General features: G+C 35.5%; 1 protein-coding gene across 2 annotated transcripts in view; it reads right to left on the bottom strand.

Annotated features, from left to right (window-relative positions):
- Window positions 1–25,939, bottom strand: part of PDE10A (phosphodiesterase 10A) — a 164,917-nt gene that overhangs the window by 55,070 nt on the left and 83,908 nt on the right. For both annotated transcript variants that reach the window (XM_053939367.1, XM_053939368.1), the window contains one exon: window positions 9,207–9,235. In XM_053939367.1, coding sequence (XP_053795342.1) covers window positions 9,207–9,235 — 29 coding nt within the window. The remainder of the gene's footprint in view (window positions 1–9,206; window positions 9,236–25,939) is intronic.

Genomic DNA, 25,939 nt, shown 5'->3' with positions numbered 1-25,939 from the left:
ATGGATTAAGCATGTAACTTACACAATGTATTTCATTATATGATTTTTATTCCCCCTCTTATTTTCATGCATACAACACACTATGTCAGGAATAGAGAGCATGTAAAGATATATATTTAGGATACATTTTGATGCTTCATCTCAAAAAAAACCAAAAATCTCCAGAAACCACAGAAACACTTTTAATTAAAACATTTAAAAAAAAATTAAAAAATTAAAAGTGTTTGCTGGATAATATCAATTCCCAGTTTCTTTAAATTCAGCTAACCTTAATCTTGACTTTAAAATGGTTCCTGAGAATATACAATCTCTGCCATGACCTCTTCTTAATCTACTAATCTATTGCTCCACATGGATGTATTAGAACATTTAAGTCCTAGGCTGTCCAAATATCCTTAATGTGTAACAAACCTGACACTTCATAATTCTTTCTGTAAAATGATGCGATGGTTATATATTTTGACAACGATGTAAGGTCACACTGCATAAATGCATAAACTACTGCAGGTCTTGAGTTTACAATACAGCATGCCACTGCCAATATTAGCACCATATGGCAGCTGGCAAGCTTCCACTGCCTGCCCTCTGTTGTGTCCCACATTTACTCCTGTGTTATTCAAAGGGAGAAAACAATTGCATAGTTTCATGCAAGTGGAGCTTTTATACTTACAATCTGTAGCCATAAGTAGCCGTAAAGCAGGAAAATGGTGAACAAGAGTCTACACTATTCAGATGTGCTAACCCCAGTCTGCAAAAGTATGTGTAGCCACATACCCTAAAGCAACAACAGCTAATCAAGCACACATGCACTTTATCATGTGGAAAAATGCCTTCTCAGAACTTGGAAATGAATACACATCTTTTCGTCTGTGACGCACAGTCAGGATTTAAATCAAATCCTCAAAGGTTGAAGCTAATACGTTAAGAGAACGCATCATCAGAATGAGCCATGGCAGAATAACTGCTTTCCCTCTAATCAAGCAGCAGTTCAACATGCATACTAATTATAGAATAGCTATGTGCCCTTTATCCTCACCTCTGCCACACATGTTGCAAATGTTTGGTAAGCAGGGCAAACCATTGCCCGTGTCACTGAAGAGACGGCAGCTGCGTAATGCCGGCCATTGTTGCGTGGCACGCGTCTGGCACCGACCATCTGCACACCCACAACTGGACAGATGAATACAGCTTGTCCAGATGCACAATTAAGTAATTCTTAGATCAATCATCAACAAAGATTCACTCTGCCATGCTGTGAAATGGTTTTCTTTTTATTACAGTACAGTGAAAGAGTTTTTTTATTAGGTTCTAGGCGTTTTATATTGGATAACCATAATTATGTTTGGTTGAAAAGCCACAATAGTCTTTATGAAACCATGTATTTAAACACTGAGTAAGTCATCAGGAAACTCTGGTACAAGCACTACCCAATGTGGTTGCTAACGCAGACTTGTGCATATTTGGTGTAAAACTTAGTTTGAGAAAGCAACTCCTCAAAAAAATTCAACATACTTGGTGGAAAAGGAGTATTTATTATATATATATTCACTATTATATGGAGTAAGTAGAGTTTCTTAATTTGCAATTTAAACATTATTAATACTCATCAATTTTTTTCTTAATTCATTTTTCCCATTGCTGATTTCCTTCTATTTAAGATTCAGTGTCTACAAGTACTTTGGTATACTTACTGTAAAATTCTGAATTTCAATGAAATTACATAAAATAATTCCACTAGACTAAAAACTAGTTTAGCACTATCATACCAGCATCATATTTCTAGTAGTTGTGTATATTTTAAAGCTATGAAAATGGACTAACAATTAAGAAGGGAAAATGTGCTATAAATATTCATAATAAAATTCATAAATATAAAATAAGGTAGTTTTTACAGGATTTATGTAAAAATAGTTATATGGTTCTTAGTCTTTAGAATATTTCAGTGCAATAGAAGACAACAACCCATAACAAGTGATTTAAGAATAGTTTTGTGACTTAGATCTAAACAAGGAGGCTAGAAACATAAACATTAAAGGAGATACTGAAATACTGTAGAGTGAGATGAATTTTAAGTATTCATTCTAAACAATTCAGACACATGGAGAAACTAATATTCAAGTACATGATATAATATCTAAAGTTAAAAAAAAAAAAACAAAAAAAAAACCAAAAAAAAAAACCCACCCTGAAATGAAGATTATTTCCATGTTTTGACACTCATAGGGCATCTGTGCCACAGGCATTTTATGCTTTTGCAGGAAAGAAAAAGTCCCTTTGCAGTAACAAAAAGCCTTCATTAATACAGCAATTATATCCAATTGCAAGGCACCCTAGAGGTGTCACAGGGGACCACACTGTGGACAGATGGAGGGGCACTTGAAACTGAGGACATATATTGAATCAAAGACATGTAAAAAGAAAAAAACAGTAAAAAACAACCCAACCAACCAAAGAGAAACATGTCAAACAAACAAAACAAAAACAAAAACAAAAAACCCCACCAAAACCACAAGAAACAAAAATAAACCACAAAACAACAATAAAAACAGCCTCAAAAAAAAAACTAACAACAAACACACTTTGTGAGATCAAAATGACATTCTTAGGAAAGAAAAAATGAACTCAGCTGTCCAGGTAAGAGGGAATTCCTGGACCAGGAATAGGATCTTTTGGGGCAAACAGAGCTTCTTGTAAGAAACTTCAGTTCCTAAACAGTGTGAAATCACTAAGAATAAAGGATGCACAGAGGCCAAGGACATTGCACATAGACCCAGGAGTTCAAAACACACATTCTCTATCTGGTTACAACAGTTAGTATTTCAGATAACTAGCTTCTTCAAACTGCCTAAATTAAACTGTCAATGGCAGCATCAAAACTTGCAGATAACAAATTCAAGTAATTCTGTGCAACATTTTACACAAAAGAATGTCCTTAGGCAGGGACTGGATTTCACCCAAGGTTCTTCAGTCATCTTTAAAATGACAGCTCCTCTCTTCCCTATTAGCACACTACAGAACATAGGCCAGCTGCTGAACTGAAAACAACCAAAATGTCCTCATAAACTTCCAGACAACACAAGTTTTCTTTCCTATAAAACTATAGTTTTGGCAACAGGAATCATCAGGGAAAGAATTTAAAGATGAACTAAAAAAGCCTCCAAATAAACAAAGAAGAACACTTGTTTGAAGTCTTAATGGTCTGAATTAACTTAACAGTTGATTGAGATGTCAGTCCAAAATATTTCATGCTAGGTATTTTCATACTTGACCATAAGTATAAAAAGACAGGTTGTACATACCTAAGTTCTCAATGCCATTGATGCTTGCATTATAAAAGCAACACTTCTATACTTCTCAAAAAAAAATATCACAAAAAAGAAGTAAATAAACTAAAATATTTGATGCCTTTTCCTGAAATAGATCAGCTTTCCCATCTCTTGGGTAGCGTTATGAAAAATCCCAAATGCATAGTTACCATCCTGAATTAAGAGACTTGCTCTACATAATTTTCCAGTTCCATTATCTTCTGAAAAGATAATCAGTACTCAATTACTTGTATCTTTTTTAAAGAAATACTATACGTCCTTTAAGAATTTTGGCACTATTACTTTATTTACCCACATACTAAGTGGTTTTTTTGAACTGAAGAATATTCTTTAATGTTTCCCTTTTTTTTTCTTCCTCACAAAGGAATGCATAACTAGAAAGGAACATACTGGTGACTAAATCCAGTCCCTTGAAGACAAAGGCAGCCCTGTAGGAGACATTTGGTTTAAAAGTACCTAAAATATTCATTCCATGTGTCACTACACTTTATCACAAAGAGTATTCAGACATCTAGTGTAGAAAAAAAGAAGGCCAGACCTGTAAGTATCACAATAGTCACCTACTTCTTTAAATGCAAGAAATGATTTTCGTTTAGTTATAATAATGTTATGGCACTTCTGATGACCAGTGGGTATAAAGAAAGAAATGGCTGCAGGGGGGAAATAAGATAACAATTTTTAAAAAAGTCAACCTATTTAATTAAACCAATACTAAAATTTATTCAGGTCATTTTTATGTGTAGCGAGATAGGTTGTATACATGTTTGCCATGTATGTTTATGTGTACTTCTACCTTTTCTAGACCTTATTTTTCACTGGCTGCAATATTTTGCATTGTTTATCTGCATTGATGGCTAGTTCCCATCTTGCATGGAAACTGATGTTTGTTATTTTGGGGCATAGAAAACCATGAGATAACTACATTCTAATAACACTGAAAACACATATAAACTGCACATGTGAAGAAATAAAAATATGGATCTGGACTTCATTTAAAAAAAAAAAATTAAAAACCACAAACCCCCTGAACCTTGCAGAAGGCTAATCAAACTACTTGTTTCAAAGTGGAAATGCTGACCCAAAGGATGTCAAATCCTTGGACTGAAGAAAGTGGTGAGCAAACTTATAGTGCAGAGATGGCTTTCAGAGGAGCAATGAGCTTGGAGGGGAAACTCAAAAAGAAATCAGAAGAGGTAACTGGGTTTGGCTGGTGTGACCAGTTTTCTTTAAACTTGGACACTGGAAAGCAAGCAACTATAAAGAGCAGACTTAGCTGAGGTGATTAATTTTAATGGTTGTACATAGCCTCAGAGAAAACTGCTCCTACACGCATTTGTCTGACGTCTATTCTTCTTGTTTTGACTGGAGAGGACATGGGTTAGAACTTGCATGGTAAATAAAGTTTAGCATTGCAGCACCATACACAAGTATTTATGAATTTTTTCTTCACTCATCAAACACCTTCATGACAAAAGCAAAGGGAAAATACGAGATGACATTTGGCATCATAGGCCCTATTATGATGCAAACCAGCTTTCTTACTCTGCACAGAAAGAACTCACTAGTTTTGAAGGCACACGTTTTCCAGCCTTTTCATCTAGCTGATTTCCAAGCCTCCGAGAGATGAACACCTTTCCTAGAAGAAGCTTCTTGCCCCATAGCCCCCACTCACTAATGTCCATTCCAACCTTCCCATCAGCTCCTTCCCTGTTACCAAATGGCAACACTGAAATAAATTGCTTCACAATAAAAAAAATACATTATAAAAAGCAAAGGCTTCACTTATGAGAAAAGAACATTATGATTACATAGAAGTAACCATATAATCTGTTATTAACTGTAAGGCTCATAAAACTTCATGAATATCTCAATTATATCACCTTTCCAGATTATATAATAAAACAGCATAATGAGCTTCAGTTTAACTTGACAAGGCTGACTACTGCTCCTCTTTTTAAAAAGCTTTTTATAAAATGACATTCCCTCCTAATACTTGACTTGCAAGCACTCTAAAGACACCGTGTACAACATAAAAATAAACTTCTTCATTTTCCTACCACTGTTGCTTATCACTACCACAGTATTCACAAGGTTTTCTTTTTAAAGACATCAGCTTATACAAGCATCTTCTCGTGACAATAGGTGCAATGTCGTTTGCAACACTTCTAAAGGCTAAATATATATTTTTATATTTGTTCTAGTCCCCCTAACATTTTTATTAATCTGTTCTCAATTCTGGGATGATGTGAAAATATTTTAATCCTATCTTTAATAAGAAGATACTACAAGGAATGAGCTTGCTTTGCCAATGGGCCATGAAGAGCCCAAACCTTTATTATCAGTCACACAGTGAAGATACATGTAAATACTGCAAGTATTTACTGAAAACACACTTGCTAATTCTGTGACTGGCAGTGACATACTGTGCTGGGCACTGGCTGGTGCCAAGGCAGCTGCCAAAAAACTGCAAGTCCAAAAAGGGGAAAGGAGAGGATTAAACTATCATTCCTGTTTCCAAGAATAAAGTACTCTAAATGAGCGAGTCACTTGCTAGGTAATAATTTTCTGGTGTTTATATGGTAAACTTCTGTAAAGTGAATTGCTGTTGGCATTGCCAGAGTTTACAAAGCAAAGGTACTTGCCAAAAGGCAGCTTCAGTGGAAGTATTGTTCAAGTAAACATGGAATGGAAAGTTATTAAGCAAAATGAACAGCTAATTTTGCCGTGATCATATCAGGAACATTGAGTATTTTCACTTAAACTTCAGAACCTGAGGTACAAAAGAGCACACAGTGATCACGGGAAACTCAGCAGCACGTAGAACAGAATCCTGGCTATAGTTCATGAAGGAATGGGGTTATTTTTGCCAGCTGAAAAGAATAACATGTCTCCAAAGCACACTGTTTTCACTAATGTTGTCAGAGAACTACATCTTTAGTCTAGATGTGCATGAATACTTGTCCACTTAGTGCTCAAACTCACACTCCTCTCTTTTCATTACTTTTGCAGATTAAGCAGGAAAAAAGCAAAGTAGTCAGCTTAAGTTTTCTTCATCCAAGTAGCTCAAAAGTTGGTTTTCTTTTTCAAATCCCTCTGCCCAGAAAACCACTTGTGTAGCTAGGATGGATGCGACCAGCCAACACACATCTGCACAATAAGTGAGCAGAAGAGACTCAGCAATCCCAAGGATGTTCCCAATACTACATCATGCAAAAAGGAGATTCTGTCCCCAGTTACATATAGTTCATAAACACTGGAAACTAGTATTGAGAAAAAAGTTCACAGGTTCATTGGTCACAGATGCTCATGAGGTATTTTGTAACCACAGCTGCTCTTATGCCAAAAGCTGTCTACAGGAATCAAGAAATCTTTCCCCTCCACCACTATTCAGATGCTATATCAGGCCAAACAAGGAAATCTTTCCAAATAATTTCTGAACACCAAAATATTGAGAAAATTGCCATTAGTAAACTAGAATTAAAAATAATAAATTTTGAATTTTTTTTCTTCTTTTCTATTATACAATTCTCAAAATTTAAATTATGTGGAAGTTTTCTCCTACTTTCTCCTCTCCCCTTCTTTCAAAAACTTGAAATGAAGTGCCAACAACCAACTTTGCTGATTTATTTTAATTTTCTACTAAGAAGCTAAAAATGATAATATATTCAAAGTGCAGTTCCTGATAAACAGGATTTCAAAACTTACATTTCAAAATTTCTTAAATTTTCAAAATGTGAAACTACAACATAAAACCCTTGAAAATACTAAAATTTCCTTCCAACAATCAAAGATTTTTTTCAGCATTTTCCTACCTCATTTTCTAGATAACATGGTATTGTTAAAGCAATCGGTGATTTAACTCTGCAATAAATTTCCTTTCACTAACCTTAATTTTTCCTTCCCTATGATACAAGCTGCTTCTTGCAGATGTTTTCAGGAATTAAAAATGAAACACTTAATGACTTCAAAACTCATAACTCTTCAGTCACTGTGAACATGCCTTTTTGTCTGAAAAACATTACTCACATACAGAACTTTCCTAATTTAAATTCTAATTTATGTTCATATTTTAATTAAACTGGTATCTGTTTGAGCTGCTGCTGAAGAATGAGGATGTATTACAATGGTCTGCATTATTATATATGGCATTATTCAAAATTACAGCAAACAAACCAACCTGTTATTTTGTAGCATAGTGTATTCCTGAGCACCTTCAAGTACTTAAAAAAAAAAGCTAAACCAAATAGTAGTGCAGCACAGTATACATACCAACTGCACAATGATTGATGGCTAAAAAAACAAGGGAGAAAATGTTTACTTCAGAACATCTGAAGTATCATCTGCACCCCACTGATTCCAGGGCTTCAAGTGACAGCCCATCCATCTTTAGGAAATCCTAAGCCACAAGATATGACTTTGAGGGGCTGAGATGGCTAACACTAGTCTGAGACACAGGGAGTGACTGGCAAGGCAGACTTGGGGGTTCAGAACTTGTTTTCTTTGCCTTAAATAGCTCAGATGTGGTAATCAAGATATATTCTGTAATTCTGTTTTACAGAGGTTTAGGTAAATGTTAATCTACTAAATTAATGACAATTAAAAGGAACTTTCCCACATACATAATTAGAGCTTCTGAGATTATTAGGCAGATCTTTAGTTATTTTGAGATCAAAACAATATATATAGATATACTAATAACAAAAATACCAGGTTACAACAAAAGGTATTCACTGTCATAACAATAGCAAACTGAGGGATGAACAAAAACCATGTTGAAAACTGATGAATTACTAAAACATACTAATTTTCACCTAAATTCTCAACACCCTTACAAGTCCATGGCATGTCATGTATATGGAAAACATCTGCTTGAATGAACTCATTTTTAGACAACGTTTAATCTCTTTCTTGTAGACACACGTGGGGTGAAGCCCTCATCCCAGCCCTCTGCTCGCAGAGTTACAAAACCTGAGATTTCCACTACCAGCCTTAGTTCTTCACTCCTTCCACATTCCAGCATTTTCCAAAGGACCTCTACTGAGCTCAAGAGCATCCAGCCAGTTTCTGCAATCTTTCAACCTGCCCTATTTTTAATATATGCCAGACACTATTGTGCTTCTCCTGGGAACATGAAATCGTTTATGCAAGTTTATGCAAGAAGGAGAGCAAAACAGGACTATGATTCCACTTTGGAAAGTTGTAAGAACTCCCCCATTTTATGAGGTCCCTCAGGATTCTGCACCCGTCTGGGGCCAACAGATTCTCCTGTACTGATCTTTTCTAATTCACAGCAAAGGCACTCATTCCTAAGAGATCCCTGTAATTAGTCCTCATATACTCTGCAGGACACAGTGTCAATCAGATGTAGGGCTAGGGTTGGGAATCTATTACTGAATAGGGTTTCTTAGGATTTTACATTGCATTTCATGCAGACCACGGCAAAATATTTTGAATTAGAAAATTTAATCATTGTATCATACCACATCTCAAAAGGGAGATATTAAATAGGGCATTTTCCTTCCCTTCCTATGCTTGCCATCTATTGAGGCAGTTACAATGATTAAATAGTCTGATGTTATGCTCAAAGTCCCATGAATTTCCTGGTTTCCATGAAGTACCTTTTTAAAACTGGATCATGAAAATAGCCCTGGGAGAACTCTAAATGCAAAATACCCTTCAATTTATTTACAGTCAATCAAGTGTTCTTAATATTTATTTTCCTTATTAACTGTTCTCTAGACAGTCTGTACAGCATTTTTTCCTCTGGAGATCCACTATAACCAGGGAATAGAGATAAATCTTGATCAGAGTCTATGGAAAAATCATATCAAGAGAACAGTGGAACACTTGTTTTTAGAGGGGACACAGAGCAGCACTTACCCTGCTGACTTCTTTAGGAGCCGTTTCATCTAAAAGGAAACAAACCAAACAATTAGGCACTCTAGGAAGTTTCCAGACTAAATGAAGAACAAGATAACAAACTTCAAACAATTTCTGCACATTTGTACAAAACTTTCCTATATGGTTTGATCAAGTGATTGAAATATCCTGAGACTGGTTTGCATTTACAATCTTTTAAAAACTTCTAAAGCTAAAAATCAATTAAAGCAGGATAAAGAATTTAGGAATTCTATCCTGACTTAATAAGAATACAAAATTTCATTCATTTCAGAATTCCTGAGGGAAGCTGGCACAGGCCAGCTAAACAAGAAATTTATATTCTAATTCAGTAAGGGTATTGTTAGTACTGCATAGTCTGCAAATTAAAGGCCCTTGCTACCAAATATATGTCACCAACATCCTACAAGGAAGCTAGTGAGCAGACTTAGACCCTCTGTTCTAATATCAAAGATGCTAGTCCTGTTGACTTCTTTGGATGTGGAAAAAAAATCTTGTAGCCATAAGAAAAGAAGAATATCACTAATGAGATCTGGCATAACATGTTAAAAGAAAATAGATTACAAGATTATATATATATGCACACAAACTATAATGTTTTGTCCTTTCAAATGAAAACAGATTTTTATGCATTTTTAGTAAGCTTAATACATATAAATAAATACAGGTAAAATATCAGAACTAAAACATTAAGTAATATTTCTGAAAATGCAGAGAGTGAAGCTATACAGCAAGAACACATCTTCCACAGGAGGGGTTTCCAACTTTCAGTTTAACCACACCAAAAGTATCTTAAACACACCTTTACAAACCTCCAGTTGGTTAGTTGTTTCTCGAAACATGAAGAGAACTATTTGTAACCTTTTATTTGCTCCTAGGAGTCAAATTACTATACTTCAGAAATTAAAATTAAGTCAGGAAATAGATTTAATCTCACAGAAAATACATATGATTGTATTTGTCAAAGGCTCTTCATATCTTGCCATTTAAAATGAACTTTTAAACAATAAAGGTAGAAACTCAGATTTTCTAGCAAACACATTTAATACACAATTTCTGATGAAAGAATTCTCTATAGCAATACAGATCTCCCCTCAAAATTGAGTGATGCTAAGGAAAATAATATATTTCACAACCACGAGCAAATCTTAGTCTCCTCTTAATCCCAGTCAAATTATATGCCACTAATTAACACATGCAGAACGCAGACAAAATTAATTTGACTATTTAAGGCAGTTCTGTTGTTTGCAGTGCAACGTGCAACACATGCTGTGCCACTTTCAGTGACGTTATCTTCCTGAACTAGACAAATCTATATACCAGTTACCAGAACAGCCAGAGCTACACTCAAAATCCCTCTCTCCTATTACCTGGTTTCTGACACTGAGCAACAGGAAATGTGAGCAACAGAAAACAGAGTGATGACATGACACTTTCCTTGGAGCGTACTCTCAGTTTTCAGTAACCAACGGATCAAACATTTCTTCAATCAGTAATGACACTTTTCTGTTTAAAGGATGGGGTTTTCTTCCTCACACTTTCGTGGGGTAGGAGGGGTGTTAGATTTTGTTTGGCTGGTTATTAAACCTGAGTCACCACTCTTTAGCATTCTCAAAATGCTATGAGCTCCACAGTTCATAATACCAGAAAAACGATTTTATTTTGAATCTGCGCACTATGTATTTCATCTGATTCCCTCTATTCACCTTATTCCTGGAGCCTGTGATTCTACAGATCTCTGAAGAAAGTCCTTCTCTGCTCCATCTAGGCCTTTCCTGGTTTGAGATGTCTGGTCTGATTTGCTGCTGGTAACTCTCACCACTCCTACTTCTACTGTCCCACTGCATCTTTCTGGGGTGGGAAGTCCAGAATTACAGACAATACTGCAGCTCAGAAAAACACAGCTAGGACCTACAGAATGACACAGGGATGATTTAGGGAGTTTCTCTCTATTTGAAAAGAATAATTGCTAACATTTTACATGTTTCTTGATAGTTACTGAACCCTGGACTAACATTTTCAAATATTGATATTCTGTAATACTGATATCTCTCTCAAAATTATAACTAAAACAACCTCCTCCCTCCCCCCACCACCACTGTATGTGTAAAATTACTTCCCCCATGTAAAGTAGTCAGCATTTATCTGACTTTTCCACTGTTTAACTATTAACTTTTAACTTTTCCGCCTGTTTTAGCTCTCACTCTGCCTGGGTAACTGTACCCTAAAAAAAATTTAACAATCTTATCTTCCAAATTAACTTCAACCCTGCATCCTCTTACCCAAGTCATGATATATATACTGAAAAATGGGTAAATCATACTAGTGATAAAAGTGACAAAAGATAGGAAGAAGCAAAAAATAAGAAAAGAACTGATAGAAAACAAAAATCCACTGAAGTTTTTTTTGTTTGGCACAGGATAAATGAGACTAGGTTTAGTTTGGCTTGGGGTTCTTTCTGTTGGGGTGTGTGTGAAGAGGTGTTAAATTGAGTAACTGTTCATTTAATATGAAAAATTCAGATTTCATTTTGCACATGAAAAAAAAATAAAATCCCATTTCATATTTGGATTTCTATGCATGCATTTTAAAAAACAAAACAAAGACCAGTAAGTTTTTGACAATTGCAAAATGCTAAGCCAGAGCAGTCACAAAGAAAACTTTCATACAAAGAAAGTTTTCACCATTTCAGACATGACATTTTGAGCCATGGAAGCAATGATTCTAATGCCCAGTTAGTTTTATCACAGGAACTCTTCTGCAAAAACAATATTGACTTTCTCCCTGGTCATACACTCTTTTTTTTTTTTTTTTTTTCTGTGTAGTTAAATACTGCTGCTGGTACACTAATGTTGTTGATGACAGCAAACAAATGCTTAGGATTAATTCTGTTTGAGATCCCAGATAGCTCTACAGTCACAGTTTCCTAAGGAATGTTTCCCCACACAGCAGATGTCAGATTGACCTAATAATTTTTCTTTTCAAAATTTGCTTTAGGCTTCAGATAATAAGACACAAGTTGTTTGTAATGCAATTAGACCAGCAGAGATATATTTGCTGATTTTTTTTTACCTTGAAAAGTGTCATACACCTATAGATCAGTAGAAATTCCACATCAATTTCTGTACATTGTTTAAAGACTGATCTCACCACCCTGAAATAAAGTTTACCAGGTTTACTTAATCTCTGTGGTAGAATGGCATCAGTCAGATGAAACTGGTCAGTCTATTTTAATTGCAATTTGCATCTTTATTTTAGACATCTTGAATCTGGCAGATTCTGTCTCCACTGCATTTGTAGGATCTTTCAAAGATACCTCAGCTGAGAGTGGGTTTCCTAAAGCAGTAACTATCACACATACATAACAGAAATTTCAAGTCATCACACAAAAACATTCTTGCTTCTTAATGCACAATCTCATCAGGGGTACCTGAACACCCCTCCTGATTTTCAACAGTCTGGATTCACCTCACAATTCAGAAGCACTTGTGTTACTTCACAGAAAACTAATTTAGTTTGTTTAAACACAGACCTAGATATTGAAAGGGAATATTCATAAGATTGATCACTGGTGGCACACCGTGTTTCTTTCCCTGAAGCAGGACAAAACATGAATTCTAGCTATTTTACGTGAACAATAAGATCAACACTGTTATTTTTAAGTTCCTGAAAAAGGATGTTCAGTTCTTCCTCTTCTTAAGTAACATGCATCAGACAATAAATAAGGCCTGAACCAAGACTTTACTGCAGATGGTAAGCAGAGAAACATATTGTCTGCCAGGTGTCCTAAAATTTTAAGTCACTCCTTCGCATATAAGCAAACAGGGCACTACACAATAGAATTCAGGAGACTGTGCATTTGACTCCATTAGACATACCTAAATCTGGTAAATTTTGCAGGATGGCTTATTCTGGCCAGAAAACTTCTAAAAGGCACCTTCTGAAAGTATCACCAGTCCTTGTGAGAACAGAAAAGCATGAGGAAGATCCAGGGTTTTCTTCTGTTTCCAAAATTGCTTAGTAATACAAAACATACTGATGGATGCTCCACACATACACATCTATGATCATAAAAATCCTCAACTGTAAAATGTATGTGGCAATTTAAACTAATCTAAGGAGGGCATTTCCACATCTGCTAAAAGCTCCATAAAATGCTATAGAAGTCTCTCAAGTTTAATATACCTCAGCAAAAATCATGTTGGAACCTGGGCTCTGAACATCAGGAAGAAACTTAATAGTTTCCAGCAGCAAATATGCTTTACTAAGAAAGTGTATGATTGTGTTTTATGGTAATTAGCCAATGACTTCATATCCTATTCAACAGGGCTGTTGAATGACAAGAGCGTTAAACTGGTTAGCTCATCTATATTATCAGTCAGCGAGGTGCAATCACCATTGTTTATGACCGGAATGCAGACACAAGACAATGGCTGAAGAGCATGTAAAACAGTTTATCATTGTTTCTTACCTACCAGTTCACAGCTATATCTTTATGCCCATATCTACTGCTTTTCTTGTCAGACACACAATTCTGCCTGGCTTTCACTCCACTAGCTGCACTGCAGCTTTCTTTAAAACTGATTATATGTCATGTTAGCATGTTTGGTGAAGGAAGACTCTCATCCAGTAGCAACACAATTTCAGAATGACTCTTTTTAAATCAAATTTGGTTTTTGCCTTTTTTTTTGTTGTTGTTGTTTTTGTTCCAGAAGCCCTGGTTGCCAAGTATAAGGTATCCTTAGAGGTTACCGTGATCAATGTATCTAAGAAACAGCATCATCACTACTAATCTCTCCTCTCACTTTTGAAAAGAGCTGTCCCTTCACTCTTGAACATTTTTCAAATACCAAATTCAAACTTCAAAATCAAAGTTTTACTGTGTTCAGCAATAAAAGAGAAGGAAAATATTACATCGCTGTTGACTCAAATACTACTCAGACATATACCTTAAGCAATTGCATTAAAATCAATAGAACTACTACAGCATGCATTGAAAAACAGAAATGCTTTTTTGTATTAAATGTCATGGCATTTCTGTAATGTATAGTGATTCAGGGCTGAAAGAGATGATTAAAAGAGAACACTGCTTGAAGCAGGTCCTACATAGATCCAGCAACCTGAGAAAACCCCACTGGATCTTGTCCAATGCAAGAAATTTGGATATTTTAAAAACATGCATACCTTTTGGACCCTGCTGGGCCTCTGGATTTTGGCTTGTTTATTCCTAGATCATTAATATCTCTTCCCAACTGATAAGATGCCTGGAGAACTTTAAGGAAAGGCACTTCCTCCTCCTTTCCCAACATCTATATACAGCCCACACTCCACTCTGAGCCCAAAGAGGCAAGGGATTGCCTCATGGCACACAGTTCAGTGCCATGAGGTTCCCATCCCTGGAATGGAGTGAGGCTTTCAATATTTTTGGCCCAAGAAGACCAAGAAATTTCAGTAAATTGTCAGCTTCTGGAGCAGGAAATACTGCATATGGCTCAGTGACAGCAAGAGAACATAATAATCTTACATATGTTAGGAAGAATGTAATCTTTCACTTACCCTGGGGAAACAGAGAATATGATACTAACATTTTTAGTAAACATTTTGCCTTTAATTATTTCTATTTTGTTCTCATCCCTACCTTTTTGATCACTGTATTCTCATCTCCATCAGTTTAGGAACATAAAAGATTGGTTTTTAGGGAAAATCGTGCCCATGTAATAAAACTGTAAGCTATTGAACTCTTAAGAAGTTGTTTAAAATTTTCAGATTCCAGTGTTTATCGCTATAGAGAATCAAAAGTGGAACAAGAAGCTTTGCAGCCTGCCTGATTTTTGTCTTTCTGCACCTCTGACTACGTTGAAAACAATTGTCACGTTACTGAACTTTCCAGTAAAATCCTCAGAATTTGCAGAAAAATCAAGACTGAGTAGTTTTCTTCTCTTTAGAGCAGCTGACAAAAGAAACAAAAGAAAATGCCCCAGAGGAAAAGTTTGCTAACGTCAACAAGGTTAAGGGATCATTAGAGCTTGAGATGATAGGTTACCACGTGAGAGGGTGCAGTGATCCAGTGTGAAACATATTTATGTCAGGGGAATCATTTCAATCCCTCTGAAGAAACCATACTGTAACTACAACATAGGTACGTTTGTATTAGTGATGTATTTTATTTACTTTACTCTGGAGACTGAAAACCAAGAAACTGAAAAAATGTTTAAATTAATCAGGAAAAAAACCTGAAGATGAAAAAGACAGATTAAAATTTACAAATTAAACCTTTTTGCTTTCAGGATATTTCAGCTGATTTGTTAGTAATCATAATCAAGCTCTCAGTGACTGAGTTGAATATTACAGAATAATGATGTGCAGATAATTCATGACTTGGGAGTCTTTGAAAAATGGCATGTTACACTAACATAATGAACAGATTGAACCCAAGAGAAGATTGAACTATTTACTAGTTATCAGTACCACCATTGTGAGTAAAACATTTTGTTTGCAATGAGAAGACTGATAAAAAATATATAAAATTATAACTTCAGTGTGTGGAAAGGAACAGAATATATAACTACAAAATTATAGACAGGTCTCTGTGAAAGATAATGACTGCACCGTATGAATTCCTGAAGTAGTCGGTTTTATTCTAAAAAGATAATGACAGATAATTATAATTCACAGGAATGATACAAGAAAAAAAAATTTTAAATTATCTTTTTGGCTGCTCTACAACAACAACAAAAAAAAATCCAAGATATTGTGGATTTCAGTATTCTTCTACTGACATTTGAACAAATGCAAAATTTTAACTCTCTCTAATACCAGGTGCAGTATTACATGCAGTATTACATGCTAGGCCAGATTTAGTCAGGGATACATGCACTATGATTTCAAGAAAAAAATCTCCAAAGCAGTCTGGTACCCAATTCCTTGAAATGAAAGAAAGTTAAATACCCCAATGATGAGTAGGTGTGTCGATTTACTCTGCTGATTTTCACTGCTCACGTGACAATGGTCATTCACTAAGTTGTAGAGACTCAGCCACTTGTGAAACCCTAAGATATTAAAGTTATGTGAAGTAATTGAGGAAGGCTATTGAACAGTGAGCTTACTAAAAGACAAGATAAAAATGTGATGAATACCAGTTGTCCCTGGCTGAAAACAAGAATGCTCCCAATGAAGCCCTGTTTATATAGCTCTGACTGGTCTTGTGTAACCTCGAGGACATGCTGTAACAGCCAACATCAGACACTCCAACATCTGAACACATCACAAAGTCCTGGCACCCAGTGGTCCACATGCGTCAGGAGATATGGTCATTAAATGCTTTGGCACATCAGCATCCAGATTATCCTTTGACCCAGACTGGTTCTCCAAGAGGTTCCACAAAAGTTTACAGGTAGAATCCAGTCCTCAGTGGACTAATGATTTCTGAGTATGCCCACCAGCACATCTGCATGCTCCACTATGCCAACAAATCTACTGCATACCAACTTTCAGTACAGAAGCTTTGACACAGGTTTCAAACTGAGGGCGGGCTGTACTACCAGGCACTGATGACGGTCCCCATCATAAGAATCTAGTTCCTTGAATCATTAAACCACAAGAAAGGGAGGTAAATCACAGTATCTCTGCAATTAGGAACACGAGAAAGACTTGTTTACAGAAATCATCCCATCCTTAGGGGTTGCAAGGCAAATGTCCCTCAGACACACACTCACACGGAGAAGAGATTAAACCAGAAATTTCAGACAGAATTCAGAAGGGAAAAAAAAGAAAAAAAGAAAGGAAACATCAAAGGAAAACTGCAAATTCAGATCTACAAGCTTAGAGTAAATCAAGAACTGCATGTGCTCATGCAAGACAAAGTTACTTTCATGTGCATTTTTTATTTAACTAACAAAATCCAATGGAGATGGTAAATTAATTGAAATACTTAATAAGAAATCAGGAAATACATAAAGAAATCAGCTGGATAGCTAATAAACTATATCTAACACAGCAGTAAGAGAAAGTGGAAGTACCACTTCTGTCGATGGAATAAAGGGAACCAGAGCAAACTGCACCTCTTCAGCACGGCTGTAGTTGCCACCTGCTGGGATAAGGAGCTGTGTCTATCTCCCAAACTGTCAATCTAAGAGAACTACTAATGATCACACACTGAGAGCCAGCAACCAAGCGAGAAATCCATTCCTGCAAGTATGAAAAGGGTAATTCATAATCTAAGTCCCTTCTCACCATGCCTTCAAAATAGTTTTGAAAGTCATGATTGAGGAATCTCATAATTTGTCAGTCACAGCATCATTCTTCCCAAGTTCCTTCATCAGGCCTGCCACTGAGTTCTGTCAACACCAACACAAATTTCTTACGTAAGCAAGCATCACACAACTACTTGGATAAGGAATTTGAAAAAACAACCCCGTGACACAACTGCTACTTAGACACTTCTTCATATACTACATCTACCTAGTTCAGAAACACCTGTGTTAAGTAACCCATTTGGGTCTGACATCTACTCAGGCTATCCAATTTTCACATGCAGCACTAATTCCCTCAGGAGCTACTAGGGGACCTGACCATTTCTAGACATCAGGCCACTTGTTTTGAAAACTAACTGCAGGAGTGAGATTAAGTCACCAAACAGTACACCAAAGAGAACAGCCTAATAACTACATAATACACTGGTGGTTCAAAGCACAAACATTAACATAATTAAATAAAGCAAGACTGAAAGCACAAAGAAGAGCAAAAGACTTTCAAAACAGTTTCAAAAGGAGGACGTGCAGGGAGAGAGGGACAAAGATGCCAGGATGAGGAAGCAGCTTGGACAAAGACATCAGATGCTACCAACATTGATGTACTTTACTGACCTCTCTAGGATTATTTTACTTTCTGCCATGGTGGAAAACAAGATCCAGTAAAAAAAAAATACTGTTTACATAGATCAAAAAAACTCAAACTGCATCTAAAGAAACAAGGTAAGATTTGTACAAAAAAAAAAATACTTTTGTTTCCAATATTGATCATTGCTACTGTTAACAAAAAAAAGAATGCTGGAAACTTAAATCATAAGCTTTAAAATTACAGCTGTCAAGAAGAAAAAAAAAATAGTTTCTTCAGTGTGCTTTGCCATTTTCCATCAAGTGAACAGATGGCATTATTAAAATTCTAGTAGAATGAAGTATTTATAAGTTCATTAGACAGAACTAACTATACAAAAAAAAAGACAGCAATATTGCAAATAAAGCTGCTGGATTCAAAATAGCATAAAAGTACAAATAAGGGTTATAAAATCACATTTATGAGTTAGTATACAAAAACAAATATGCCAAATAAAACAAAAGCACAAAATAAATGTAGAAAAAGCTCTATAAAACAGTAATTTATTTTCCAGGGTTTCTTCCAAGTTACTCCATGCATTCTGAGCCTGAATTCTATAAAAGGACTTCAAGTTTGACAGTCTCTAAGACAGTTGAAAGGGAAAAAGCCTAATACATTTTCTTTTCTTTAAATGTATATATAAAATTTATACTATGATATACAATAAGTAAGAATGAAATTGCTCCAGAAATAATACACACATAAATGTAAGTCTTATTCTCTGAGGTGATATTCTTAGGAAATAAACAAAAGGCCAGCCAAATTCATCTAGCACATAGGTCAGTGCTTTTAAATGCTGTGCCACACTGGCTTATTTGATACCTGAGGTGCTTTATCTGCTCTTCTCTTCACCATTTTGAATTACTAGCCTACACTGAATTCACTTTGGAATCACTGATTTGTGATTCCAAAGATTGCCTTATTTTCTATTGTCTTTCTTCCAGCCATAGCAATGTCTTGACTTGGTAAAGTGGTGTCTGTTAGGATTCTAATTAACTTGAATAAGATGCAAATTCCTGTCACCTTCAAAATGTGCCAAAATGGATTTACTATAAAAAGAGATAGCTAACAAACTGAAAATTCAGCTTTCACTCCAAATTAATATATACCAGTTGCCATATGTGCAGATTTATTCAAATGCACACCACTTCTCTCTGCAACTTTTATTAGTACAATCTGTGTTAATGTTTAACTCCTTTAAGCACCCTGTCCTCTCTGTGCATATTTTACTCAGTCTAACACATCATTCTTGGAGAGTCCTTGCTTTGATACCTACATGAGAAATGACTCAAAGAGGGATATGTACAATTTCAAAGCATGAATCTTTTTAAAGAATTGCATGGCACTTTTTCTTTTGAGGGATCCATTACCATGGAGAACATTGATCTGTTGGAGTGAGTCCAGAGGAGGACCACCAAGTTGAGTGGAGGGATGGAGCACCTTGCGTATAAGGAAAGGTTTAGAGAATTGGCAAGTTTTTCCACCTGGAAAAAAGACTTCAGGGTTATGTAATTGCAGCCTTCCAGTACCTGAAGAGAGCCTACAAGAAAGATGGAAAGAGACTATTTACAAGAGCACATGGTGACAGGACAAGGGGGAATGGATTTGAAATGAGAGTTGGTTTAAATCTGACATTATAAAGAAATTCTTTACTGAGAGGGTGAGGAGGCATAAAATAAGTTCAGGGTGTGCCATCATTGGAAGTATTCAAGACCAGGCTAGATGGAGGTCTGAGCAACCTGCTCTAGTGAAAGGTGTCCCTACCCACAGCAGGGGGCTTGGAACATGATCTTTAAGGTTCTTTCCAAACCAAACCATTCTGTGATTCTATTACCTAAACCGTATCCAGCGTTTTGTTAATGTTTGTCTATTACTTAATCAGATCCAACTGATGCCGCCTCAGATCAGAATATTTGAAACTCTCTTTTCCTGAAGAGATTAAACTATCTAGAAAGGAATGTCAAGGTGCAGGTCCGCACCAGCAGAAACCAATTTGAGCCTGAACTGCCACCTCTCTGCTCTCCCCACTGCCTTGGGGCAGTTTACAGCTGCAGCAGGGAGCCATAGATATAATCTACAATTACATTGGCAAAACGACCAGTGCATGGGAAAGGCTGGATATACACGCCCAGGGATGGAAGCTGAGGGCAGGTAGTGCAGGCTTAAATCAACCACAGAGTTATTTCCTGGGAACAAGAAGGTTCTAGCCCAAGCGAACAACATTTGAGCTGACAGGATTCATTGGCATCTCAGTTTCCTAATGACTGGGCTATTCAAGGCCAACTAAAGGAGCCTGAGATTCCAAAGACTTTCAAGGAGGCATTGAAAGTTCTCTGCTAAGATGATTGCTACTTATTTTTTTTAACATGACAAGTTCATTCATATGTAGTAGCCTAATATTTAATAAAACAAAATGCAAATATGGCTTCCTTCTGGCTGGAGACACGGACACATTCTCTTTAGTAATATGTAGCAGTTGCAGAGATGTCCAGATTTAATGGGTTCTTCCATTCAAAGAACATGATGATCACATCAACATTCATTTCTATTTATTAGTTTCCTTTAGCATAGGACTGGAATGAATAAGAAGCTTTAATATATTTTAGGTACCTGTAGACCACACAGAGAAAAGTTTATGTAAGAATTCACACTATTCTCTTCAAATCTTGAAATACTTCTTAACAATCAAGACAAACATTGCTAAATCATACCTCTGAGTATACTCTTTCTTTTGGTCTATTCTGCATCTAAATTATTTAGGATTGATTATTTAGATGATAATAGTTTAGGAATAGTTAAAGAGGAGGGGCATTAAGATCGAAAATTATCTTCAGCCTCCTAGTTTTGAATTATTTAGCCAAATCTCAAGTAGAAAACAAGCATGGAGAGAAACGTGCTTTGACAGCACAGTGACAGATTTCCTAATCTTGTTCTAAAAGATGCCTGTGATTCCAGTAACTGATTTACACTGTATTAGTGCCTTTAATACTTTCTCTTTCCATTATAATTTCAGATATACTGGAAGAATCCAAACCTACTCCCTAATTTACTTTTTGGTTTTTTTGCATGCCGACTGTAGTATGGCAATGAAATTGGATAAGGTGTGCCTACAATATCAATGACAGGGTAAAAATGTGTTTGGTTCCAAGAAAAACCCATTGCTAGAGACTACAACTTTTTCAAAAACACTTTAAAAAAAAAAGCGCCTATTATATTTCAGTTTTGTCTTGGGAGAAATATGACCTACAAGGCTAGAGAAAATTTATTTCTATGAATACCAAATACAAAAGATTACCATAAAATAAAAAGGTATGGCTCAGTGCTGTAAATGGGTGGATGCGCCCTACTGTGCAGTAGAGAGTAGAAAATAATGGCTGGCTTTCCAGTGGAAAGGCTTGGAAGTCAGCTGTGTGGTGCAGACTGGGTTCTGTCCCCAAAGACACATTCTCTTTGGCAACATATTGAGAGGTAGTTTAGAGTGCAAAAAATAAGGAAAACAGTCTTTCAGTTTAGTCTATCAGTTGATCAATGCTAGTCATAATCATATTGTACATAATTTGATCCACAGAAAGCACAGCAAAATAAATATTCAGAAATAATTTTTTAGTGATAGAATCCTGGTTCTCCTACTTAACATCACTTTGTAATTATGAAAACAAGAAAAAAATCCTTGTTAAGTATTTTAAAAGTTCTCATTTAAAATATTACCTGTCACTAAACTTACTTCTTTTTCCATACATAATTTAGCAAGTGTCCTTTAATTTGATGTATAAAAGGATTTCCCACAGACATAAAACAAGTATATAACTGCATGCATTTTTTTAGAAGTCCACTCTAGCATATTGGTTTAAGTTGACAGTTAATATTAATCTAAACAGGACTTATTACTTAAAATGCAACTTGTTATATCCTGGAAATTAGGTTTTCTTTAAGCCCAAAGAAACCCAGGCTCTGCAGCATCATCAGAACAAAAACCAGCAAGAAAAAGAAATAGAAAAAATACTATATATTTGTTTGCATCTATGGAATGCTAATTAGTTGAAAAGGGCGAGTGTCTCAGCCTGCCATCACAAATAGATTACACAATTCACTCCTCCTTTTCATAGACTACATGCATCTAGTCCTGCTTTTGTCCTTTTCTCGTCTGTCCTATGCTTCCCCAAAGAATTCTTATTTCAGTACATAAGGGAAAGAAGGAGACCACTTGGTAAAGCCTCGTCATATCCCTATCTTTACTGGGAACGTAGTTAAGGGTGTTTACAAAAAGCATGAGTAAGCTGTAATGGGATAAACAGGTAAGCTGTTGTCTAAGCTTCTCTACTGACAGAGCAGCTCAGTTTTTCATGTATTATGCCACAGTATCTTTGAAATACTAATGTTCAGAGCAGTAATTTTCTAGTAAATGCTGAAACTAGTAGTAAGAAAATCTGTAAGATTCTGAATTTGTTCAAGTACTCAATAAGATGAGGATTTGTAAGCAAGTTCAGAGGGTTCTGATATGAGTTCAATATGAAAGGCAGGAGCAAATACTCAGGTACTGACAATTTTTTTTGTTACAATAGAGTAACTTTTTAGACAGTCACTGAGACTTCATCTTCAGATGTGTTTTAGCAGCAAAACAAGCACTTTGTATCATCAACTCAAAGAAAGGCACCACTGTTTCACTACTAGGGGACCTGACCATTTCTAGACATCAGGCCACTTGTTTTGAAAACTAACTGCAGAAGTGAGATTAAGTCACCAAACAGTTTCACATGTATTTTTCACATGTTTCACATGTATTTTTCTGCAGCTTTCAACTGGTCAAAAGGAATTCATAAGGAATTCCATATACCTTTTCTATGGAAAAAATATTCTATGTTTCTATGGAAAAACATTCTGCTTTTGCATTAACCCAAGCCTTTCTATTAAAATTAACAAAATGAACTGGAGCTTTGTGGTTTTTTTTCCTGTGTATATAGATGCTGGCATCTGGAACTCAACATAAACTTTGTGCAACCACTAAAAGGAAAATTTGCAAAGATTAAATATGTCAAATGAAAAACATTTAACAAAATACAATCTCTTGCAACTAATCTGAGGTACTTTCAAAGCAAAGGTCAAACTGAGATAACAGGATTACTGAGAAGTCAGAACAGAAATTCAATACTTTCTTTGGATTTCTAATATGTTTCCTCGAGGAAACACAAGAGATACCAAGCCAGTTTCCTCTGATTCCTCCCCTAGGCTTGTATCTTGGACATGTTTTAAAAACTTTTTCAAAACCAAAGGTGATATCTGATGCAAATGTCCAAGAAGAGGTTCTGATAAGAATGAAAAAAATACCTGTCCTTCTTTTACTTTATTCTCCTTATTAAAATGTGTGAGCTTGTCACTTACCACAGCAAAGGTTTTCATTAACCTTTTGAGACGCAGAAATGAAGCCTCAAGGATATGAAAACAGTCAGGGCATGAGCTCTTATTAAATAATTTTTTCTAAGAGGTAAAGATGGAATCAGAATTCACCAAAGTTTTATGAAGTCAGAAAGCTCCTGACTGCCTGTCTCTGACACAAATCTTCTCTAATTACGATACAAAAAATGCTTCTGTTTCTGCACTCTTTAAGAAAATCCGTCTTCAGAAAGAGTAGTGAAAAATAACCATATCTGAGGGATTGAGACATATGAGACAGAGAGAACCTTGAGACCAAGGAAAATCATTCCATTACTGTAACGTAAAAAGAAATGGCAGATCTTGGAATGAAAACCAATGACACAATGGAAAAATTGTGTCATTCCTAACAATCCTAGAATTGAAGAAGTATAAAAAGAAATATATTAATATGTATTTTAAAAATTATAAGCCTAGAGAGGTAGAGAAAATTTAGTAGCACCAGGTTTTGTTCTGCCTATTTATTAAAAGAAAATAAACTACACATATTAATTAGATGACACTGAGCTAAGCTGGTGTTGATTTCAATGCCTGAAGATCCACATAAAGACAATCACTTAGAAAATGTCAATAATTTCTTAGGCCTGTAGAAGAGAGAGCTCTTTAAAAACTCAACTAATTAATTGTGGAGCCGAGAAAACTTCCAGAGAAAATATAGTATTATTTGAAATAAGCTTTTACTTTAAGATGTGTCATAAAAGTAAAGAAAAACAATTATTGTAACTCCAGTACTATCCAAGATTTTATGCACATTTATTAAGAATGAAGAAAATCTAAATCAAATATGCTCTCCCTTTAACTAGATTTACAAGAAGAAAAAAGAAAAGAAACAAGCTGAACTTCAACTTGACATTTATTCCTGAGGATTCTGTGTATATAGCTTTTCTCCTTTCATTGTTTCTATTAAAATAATTATTTTGGCACTGTTAACAATCAGAAACCCACACAATTAATTTTTTAAGCTGCCCCCAGAAATATTGCTAGATTCTCTCAGTACTTTTTTCATAGAAGTGCTCCAGAAGCATCTCCAAATGTAGCTGATGGACAGCTACATAAACTAAAAAATGCTGAATTCCAAATAATAACAAGTCATCCACATTTGTAAACAGAAACTGCATTGCCGTTGTCACACTGCAAAGAAAACATTCAAATCACCTATACCATCCCGAAAAACAGCTTAATTTTGGTGAGTTTCTTTAAAGTGTGTTTAAAAGAATCTTGTTTATGTCCCTGTGTAAAAGGGCCAATCTCAGCTGTGATTAAATAAACATGTGTAGAAACATACAGTTGTAGTATTTATTCCAGAATTTGAGCCTGTGCATTCTCCAATCATAAAGACTAATTTGTGAAATACAAAACTGTCAACATGGACAAGTAGTTCATTCATCAGTGTTTAGATCTAAAAAGATGCTAAACTGGATGTCACTAAAAGATGTCACTAAAAGATGCTGAACTGGACCATGGCAAACAACAGTATTTCTGAGATTTCCTATGCTTTTGTGACTCTACAATATTGTTCTGTGACACCTACTGTGAATTTTGAAGGGACAAAATTGTTTCTATACCTGTTCAAACTGCGCTGATTCAAAATTTGGTAACTGTTATTGATCAGTGCAACAAAGAGTTTACGATGAAGAAAAAAACCCTCTCAGAACATGAAAAAATACTTGCAAATACCATTTTTCTCTATTATATGGTACCATTTTCTCTGTACTTGGATATATATCTATATATTCACTGCACTTGGTGTATACAGTTGGCTGCTACAATAGGTACCTCAAACACTGAAATGTATCAGAGATTTATGGCCATTGTTTACTCCTCAGAAAAAAAAAAATGTTTTGCATACAATCATATTGGTAGACAGGGAGATGACAGTTATTTTCTCCAAAAATTGTTTTGGCCAGAGAACAGTTGTAAAACATAACCTGGTAATAAGTACACATTTGTAAAAACAATTATCTATAAAACTAAAATTTTGTTTAAGAAAAGTAACAGACAATAGGGAGAACTCAGATTATTCTTTAAGCACATTCATGATTGACCATGAAATATATGATGACAAACCAGGAGGTGTCACAATGACATGGCTTCCTAGGTAATACAATGCAAAAAGAGCACATTCTGGTAATTTAAAACTTCATTTGAAATAACCTCCTCTTCCAGAAGGGCATTCACTGTGTGGATCATGACAACTCTGATTTAAAAAGAAGGGTCACTGTGTAGTTACTAGATTAAAAGTTGTCTTGACAAGTCTCCCCAAGTGTTTACTGTAAATCCAAAATCACTGCCCAGCAAGTCCCCTAGAATAAACATCTCTTTATTGCTATACAAATACCTTATGCACTTCTCAAGACATTTCCAAATGTTTACAATGAACCCTCTTGGACTGAATTAGTATAAATGTAACA

The sequence above is a fragment of the Vidua chalybeata genome, chromosome 3, assembly GCF_026979565.1.
Source record: "Vidua chalybeata isolate OUT-0048 chromosome 3, bVidCha1 merged haplotype, whole genome shotgun sequence".
In the NCBI taxonomy this organism is placed as follows: Eukaryota; Metazoa; Chordata; class Aves; order Passeriformes; family Viduidae; genus Vidua; species Vidua chalybeata.
This window is presented reverse-complemented; position numbering and strand designations above follow the sequence as displayed.